Here is a 7,659-nt window from a genome sequence, read left to right as displayed (position 1 = left end):
CAATCACTGTGGGACAGTGTGGCTCTCCCTAAAATTTCACTAAGAGCCAGTCACTGCACTGTTGCAGCACAGCGAGCATTTTCCAGTCGCTACTGTGTAGCTTCCCGCTGAAGCCAAAACCAGATCTTAGGAGTGGCAGTCGGTGCATAGCATGTGTTCAGAATGGGGAGTTGCTTCCCATTCATTTCTGTCCAGGCCTTGCACTGAATCCCGAGTCCTTACAGAGATGCTATATTCTCTGATCTTTCAGGAGTATCAATGCAGAAAAATCTGCAAGTTGGGAAAAGAGGGTCATCATGTGGGAAAGATTGAAAGGGACTTCCGGAAAGCCACAAGAAGGCAGGGAGGCAGTGATCTCTTAAACCCAATCATTTCCTTAACAGCAGTATTCCCTCTATTAAACATTTCCTATTTTGATAATTCAGAGGTCTTATGCTAAAAGTTCCTGCTCTGCCTTCTATAGGGGCTGGTTTGGATGCACTGGCGGTGTTAACCCTACATGTACCCCATCAGTATTGAAACAGCTGGCTGTTTCTTTCTAATAGCTGGGGGATGGTGGGGTTGAGTCCCTCGCCTGAGGGGTCCTGTTGATGCTGTGTCACTTGGCTGGTTAGATTATACATGCTTATCACTTCCAACGATGGGGAAATCTTCAAGCAGTGGGGCAACAGCAGCTAGGTCAGTGGCCTAAATTTAAATTGGGGCCACTTTGGATCCAAATGAACTGAAGGAGAGCCACCAAATATCGTTCCATGTAAGGTCTCAAATTGCTGATCAGTCTGTGCCAACGAAATCCACCCACCAGCCTGCTTTCAAATTATCTCTAATTAGAAAATTAATGTTACAAATTGAAGAATTAGGGCTGGTACTGAGCAAACTTGCAAGGTTTGTGCCCCGTATATGGCAACTTGGTTTAGGAAGGGCTGGGAGGGCTTTGATGGGAACTCCAGTAATTTGGAACATGAAGATGGTACTGGGCAGACTTTTACAGTCTGTATCCAGTAAATGATGAGCTGGATTGGAAAGGCTGGAGTAACTCCAATAGTTGGAACCTTTGGACTTCTACGGTCTATGACCTAATAATATCAAAGATAAAAGACAATTCAATTTAATCATGAATTTATAATGAGTGTAACTATTGGACAGACTGGATGGACCATTCAACCCTTTATCTGCCATCATTTACTATGTGTATCCTCAAGGAGATGGGCATTTCCAAAGACATTATCTTCATCTGTTGAGAAATGCCCTGACCTTCAAGCATGCAGCTTTTTCTCCCATCCTCATTTCTGTTGCAACCTTGGGTAAAGAGGCAGAGAATAGCAGAAAAAAAGCCAGAACAATGATAAGGGCCACCCTAGAGGACTCCAGGGGCCACCACTGGCTCCCAGGCCTTGCATTGAAGAACACTGATCTAGGTAGTTGCCTTTACTGTGTTTTGGGAAATCCACCCCATAAAGAATCAGAACTTCTTTTCTGTTTTACAACATTGCAGTATCTTCTCTCTGTGGACTTGAATAAGGGGGAGAAGTGATGATACAAAAAAATGTTTAGGATAGTCCAGAGACAGCTGTATAGCAGAAGGTTGAACTGTTAATGCAAAAACCCAAAGAACAGATTAGACATCATGAGAGGAGGGAATATAATGACATCTCCTGCATACAAAGCCCTACCAGAGCCAAGAGACTATTCTCCACCCCCCCCCCACCCCCACCCCCTTATCTGCCTTTTTTCTATCCAACCCACGCTGTCCATGGGAGTTCTGCCATTTTGGAGAGTAAAAAAACAAAACAAAACCTATGAGATTTTCCACTAGGATTTTTGGCCTCTGAACATTATTCTTAAAGCTGTCTTTCAGGTTTGGAATTCTGCTAGAGGCTCCCATTCCCCTCCCTCCCCAGAGCTAGCCCCTGCGTTTTGGTTTGAGTATCCACATGGTCGGTGAGATAGTCTCTACTTTCTGCGCACCTCAGAGGTAGTGTGGCACTGATGGGCAGCCGTAGACGTGGCCTACCTTGGTACTTGCAAAGGAGAAATGCCTGACACAACGCAAGCCACAGAGAAAAGAACCTTCACCTTTTCAAAGAACAAGGGTAATTACATCAGAAACACTTTTATATATTACCTCTTTCCATAAAATATAAGAAAAATAGACAATGTACATATATCACAATGATAAATAAATGTAACAGTCCTTTCCAGCTCTACGGATTCATCGTGGATCTCTGCGTTCTGTCTCTCCTTTTACCCATTTTCTAAACAGAATGCAAGTGTTCAGTTGAATCAAGTGGTATGAAGAAGTTATAAGGAAAAATTGATCCCCAAGTCCTGCAGTTTAGTCCAGTTGTGAATTCTCTGGCTGGATTTATTTGGTAGCAAGAAACATCTGGAGCAGAAATTGAGGTGTTCCTTCTGTCTTTTCAGAAGCAATTTGGTCTGGGGTCCTCACATGCCCAAGCCCTTTATGACAACAGTATTCAGGGTTCCTCTGAACGGGTTGCTTTCTTTTGTGCTGTGCTATGTGAGGCTTTTACAGAACTAGGGGCCCTAGACCGGTTTTATTTCCAAGAGGCAGAATGCAGGGCAGGATTCCCAGTGGTGAGATGTTAGGGGTTGGGGCAGAGAATGAAGGTGAGTGCTTCCACAGGCACTGTCCCTCTAACCAGCAGGCCAGAGGGACTTCCCTGGGAAGTTCTATAGTTCCAGAGCTGGGCTGGTTCTAAGAACATGAAACCACATTGCTCTGCTTTCTGTTAACAGAGTCAAGAACATCTGAAAGGTCATCTGGGGGAACAGGGCACAGCATTCATCTTTTATGGACTCTCGTTTGGAGTTTAGCTTAAGGATTTCTTTCTCTGCTTGAGAGCTAAAGATCAGAAACCCAGTATTAGGTGAGAGGTGGAACTCCTTATGTGGTACAGAAACATTTTATTCATATTCATAGATGCTTTTTAATTCTTGAACATTAAAAATGGGGAACAAAGCATGTCATGGTATTGCCCTAATGGGACACTAGAGCCATCAGGACTTGGAACCTGGAAGGGTGTTAGTCCCAGGAGGAACCTTCACCCCCTTGTTCTCCCTCCTACCACTGGCTTTAGAGGAACGTTTGTTACCTGAATAGGGGAGCTGAAGCCTGGGGCAAGTGCAATCAATCACCCCACACTGTCCTGCCTTCCTATATTACACCACTTTTGATCACCCTCCTGTGTTCTTCTCTGGAAACATTTAGCAGGATCAATTTTGCAGGGACCAGCTCGACTGTGGGAAGAAAGGTTGGTAAGGAACATAACAGCCAGAGAAGTCCCAAACCAAAGTTTTGCAGCCTGAACCAGGAGCCTAGCGAAGTCTAGACTAGAATCCATGTGGAAGTGTTGGGAGTACGGTGGACTCACTGACACCCAGACCCTGCCCTTCTTCAGCCTTTCAGTACTGCGCCCATTCGAGCACTGGCTTGTGCTGCTTTTCACAGAATTATTTGGAAACAGAAGCAGCACAAACAAGAAAGAAAACCTGTAATACATCAATCAGGAAGTATTTTTCAGACAACTATTTGCAGTGACCAATGTCACTAGTCTTGTCCTCTTTAATTCCAAAATGCCTTTTTCCCCGGAGAGGGCTCTTGGGTCCAATTAAATTCATACCAGACTACACCTGAGCCCCACCCCCACCCCTCGACTGTAGGACTGTTAGATATATTACCAGTGCCCAGTAGCATGTCTGACCCTGCATCTGGCAATAACGAAAAGATGTCTACAATTCAATCCCATTGCAAGCTTTAGGAAGACATGGGCATGCCGTAGAGAGCATGAAGGGAGAGTACTGAACCCCACTTTCATACTGGTAAACCTGGTTTATGATCAAAGAAGGGGAAGAAGGCATTTTGGGGTCATATTTGCACCCACTCCTTTCCCCTCCATACACCACAAATCTAGAACCACAAAGATCCCAAGCCAAAGTGCCTGATGCTCCCTAGAAACTTCCTGAACTTCAACAGTTTATGGTTGGTTTTTTGGCAAATGTCTCTTCTTTGAATGGGTGCTATTTCCCTTGGCGTTCTGGAAATACTGCTTTGTTAACATCACATGAGCAGCTGTGACCATGTCCCTCTATTGCACTCATGTCCGCCACATGGTCTCTGCTTTTCGTGGGATTTGGATCTATGGTTTCATTTCATACAAGACATACAAAATATTCTACAATGTCTTTTTTTTTTCCTACTGTGTTTACTTTATCCTTTTAACCCCAGAAAAGGATACAAAATTCAGAGACCCCTGTCCAATTTTCCCCAAAACAAGCCCTATTCTCCCACCCCCAGAAAAGCTAGGCAAAAGGGGAAAACTCCCACTGATGCGTAACTGGACACAGAGAAAAGTCAGAACAATATCTACAAGTCATCTAAGTCCTTTTTTCCCCAAGAAGATATTTTGTAAAAATCTGCCTTTTTTCGGTGATTTGTCTCCCAGGAAACATTTGGAAGAAAGGATAGCAGAAATGAGGAAATTGAAAAGATTAAGTTATAAAAAAAAGCAGAAACCTTGAAAAGAGGTAGAGGAGGAGGAGACTCCAGAGCAGAGCAGTGTCTGTTACTCCTTCTGCAGGGAGAGAGTCCGGACCTTCCTTTCTCTGGTCTCTCTTCTGTATTCTTCTGCTGCTATTGCTGGAGGAGCATGAAACGAGTGGATCACAACCTGGGAGGGGGACCTGGAGTTCTCTATGCCTCTCCCCAACAGGCTTCCACCAGAGACTGAGTCGGAGGTCCTTCTATAGAGTAACGTGGCTCCTTGGGGAGCTGAGGAGGAAAGGGAGGGGGGTTCTTTTATCCTCTATCCAAGTCTACAAACCTTTCCCACCCTCCCCAGTGCCAATAAAGCAGCGTTTGGTTTTAAAAGAAAGTGAAGTGCTGTGTCCTGGGTTTCACACACACAAACAAAGAAACACAATTGAAACTTTGGCAGTGGAGAAAAGTTTGGATTTTTTTTTTTTAATTTTGGGTTGTTTTTGGATTCCCTTTGGAGCAGAGGTGTGTGTGGTAATGTTCTTGGCTAGCTAGCAAGGTAGTTAACAGGTAAGCTTTCCTTAGCTTGACTCTTATCTGTTTTTTTTTTTCTTTTCAATATTTTTGGAATTTCACTTAAAGCCAAAGAGTGTAAGCACTGTTCCCGAACCAGTTTTGGCAGTCTGAAGGTGGTATCCTCTGTGTAATTGCCTTCACTTTCAGGAATATATTTGTTTCATTCAGTGTAGCTCAGTTTCCTCTTTCTCCAGGTGAAAACTGGAACAAAAACTGGTCAACAGCTTTTTTTGTTTGACTGAGCTGCATTTCAAGTTTGCCAGGCAGCCCTCAAAGCAGTAGGAAGTACAGGGTGCCACTTCTCTTTGTCTGCTGAAGGTAAAGCAGAGATTCAAGAGGCAAGTTGAGGAGATCAGCCGATGGGCTAGAGGTCGGTTGGAGGTTATGGTCTCCGGACATCTGCAGGTAGACGAGGAAGTTGCATCGGATGCTCAGGGAGCGAGAATGACGTTAGCGGGAGGCAGTCTCTAGCGGGCCGGGAGTGGCTGGGGTGCCAGATCGGGAGCTGGGCTCGCTGGGGCTTCCGGGGTCTGGCTGAGCTGTGCTGGGAGTTCCCGCTGGGAGCCCCTGTAGGCCCTGGCCGCACACGTGGTGATGCTTTTCCCAGTCCTTGTGCTGGCAGAAGGAGCCGCAGTATCGCGCCGTGTTACAGCCGCTGCACGTCTCGCTCGCCTTCCGCCCGCAGTTCCAGCAGCTCTGTACAGACAGACAGAAAGACACAGGGTCAGGCGGGGGGGCTTAAGAGTCTGGGCTTTATTCATTCCCAGCAGCAGGGGCTGAAAGAGGATGATGGCACCTGAGCCCTCAGTCTCCGGGACGGATGGAAGTCTTGTCCTTTGCATTTTGCTTTAGTTTAGCGCTCAGTGAACATTGTTACCCAAAAGAACAGAGAGAGCCCAGCTGCATCTGCCCCAAGAGGAGGTGACAGACGGACTTTGGCAACACATGTAAAATTGTTAAGCCAATAAAGTTATCTGAGTCTGATATTGCTTCCCAGAGAACATGATGCAGCTTTTTAGATGAAGGGATTTTTGGATTTCTCAGTGGTATTTCCCTGCCTCTGGAGGGCTCACAATCTGAGTTTGTACCTGAGGCAGTGGAAGGCTAACTAACTTGCCCAAAATCACAAGGAGCCATGGGGGTGATTTGAAGCCTGGATTTCCTGGTTCTCAGCCTGCAGCTTTAACCATTAAGTTCCTCCTCCAGGAAATAGAGATAACATGAATGGGAAGGAGGAGACTCACAGTGTCTAAGAACAATAAAGGGTGAATTCTACCAATGTGCCTGTGGGCCAAAAGAGAACCCTGGCTGGGTGGGAGTGGGATGTCACAGGGAGTGGGGTTGGGGGTCTTAGTGTGGGGTATCATAGCCAGTGCTGGATGACACTGTGGAAGTGGGGGGGGGGGGGGGGGGGGTCTCAGTATGGCAGTTTCATAGAGAGTGTTGGGTGGCAGTGTGTATGTGTACGGGGGTGAGGGTAAGATTTTATTTTTCCCACAGGGGCATACACAAAACATTGTGGTTGTTTCCCCAGTGATGCTCTTTCCTGTGTTAGTTATGCATTTTGCTTGAAGTTCTCTCTTTTCCTGAAGCGCTGGTCACTTTTATGTTGACTTGACTGACAGCACCCAACAGAAAGTGGCTAAAATCTCAAACTCAGGACTAGGTTTTAATCGTAGGTTTTTACTATATTGATTTACCTGATCTTTCTGTCTCAGAGATTTTGCATTTTCACTTCTCAGGGCAGTGGGTTCCTGTTCTTTTGATGAAGCGTTACCCCTGCATCGTTAGCAGAACACAAGTCCATCCCTCCATTCCCCCAGTTTTGAGCAGGACCTGGTATGTCCCTAGAATCCCAGTGTCCTGCATCTGTGCACCAGGGTGGACTGTGAAGTGTTTTCCCTAACACCAGATCCCCCTTTTTCCCCTCTAGTCTGGGTTAGTGGTGGATGGCAGTTTTCTCGGCCCTCTTTCCTGAGGTATTACGTGGCAGAGAGAGAGAAAGGTTCACCTCACTGGATTCCTCCTGCTGGCTGATGACAGTCTGTGCATCCTCTGATGCCTGCCTCTTCGCTTCGGCCAGGGCCCGCTCCATCTTTGCCCGCTCTGAGGTGATGAGATCGTGAGCCTTGCGCTCTGCTTCAGATACGGCCTTCTGCAGCTCCAGCATGGCCTGTCGCTTCACTTCATTCACGGCTTCCTCTGCAAGAGTGAGCAGCAATGAGAATAAGGAAGATACTGTTAGAGAAAGTGCAGTCCTAGGCATATGGCAAGAAAACGCCCAAGCCAGAAAGTCAGGATTTAGAATAGAGAGTTGCACGGGGACAGAAATCCCATCCATCCCCGCCCTTCCCTGCCAGGATCCTCTCCGACCCCACCCATCCCCGCCAGGATCCTCTCCATCCCCACCAGGATCCTCTCCATCCCCACCAGGATCCTCTCCATCCCCACCCGTCACCGTCAGGATCCTCTCCGTCCCCACCCATCCCCGGAAGGAATTACCTCCATCCCCACCCGTCCCCATAAAAAGCAGCAATTACTTCTGACAGGATCATCAATTCCACAGTTTCTTTTGTGCTTGCGCT

General features: G+C 46.7%; 1 protein-coding gene across 6 annotated transcripts in view; it reads right to left on the bottom strand.

Moving 5' to 3' along the window:
* Positions 1-2,943: 2,943 nt before the first annotated feature.
* The window catches only part of CBFA2T3 (CBFA2/RUNX1 partner transcriptional co-repressor 3), a 178,020-nt gene continuing 173,304 nt past the window's right edge, over positions 2,944-7,659 (bottom strand). For 3 of the 6 annotated variants that reach the window (XM_033940939.1, XM_033940940.1, XM_033940938.1), the window contains 2 exons: positions 7,086-7,276; positions 5,525-5,770 (listed from right to left, as the gene is read on the bottom strand). In XM_033940939.1, the coding sequence (XP_033796830.1) occupies positions 5,525-5,770; positions 7,086-7,276 (437 nt within the window). Of the gene's footprint in view, positions 5,771-7,085; positions 7,277-7,659 lie in introns of those variants that run through there. The other 3 variants (XM_033940937.1, XM_033940941.1, XM_033940942.1) reach the window with 2 other exon arrangements.

This window comes from Geotrypetes seraphini, chromosome 4, assembly GCF_902459505.1.
Source record: "Geotrypetes seraphini chromosome 4, aGeoSer1.1, whole genome shotgun sequence".
NCBI classification, from domain to species: Eukaryota; Metazoa; Chordata; class Amphibia; order Gymnophiona; family Dermophiidae; genus Geotrypetes; species Geotrypetes seraphini.
This window is presented reverse-complemented; position numbering and strand designations above follow the sequence as displayed.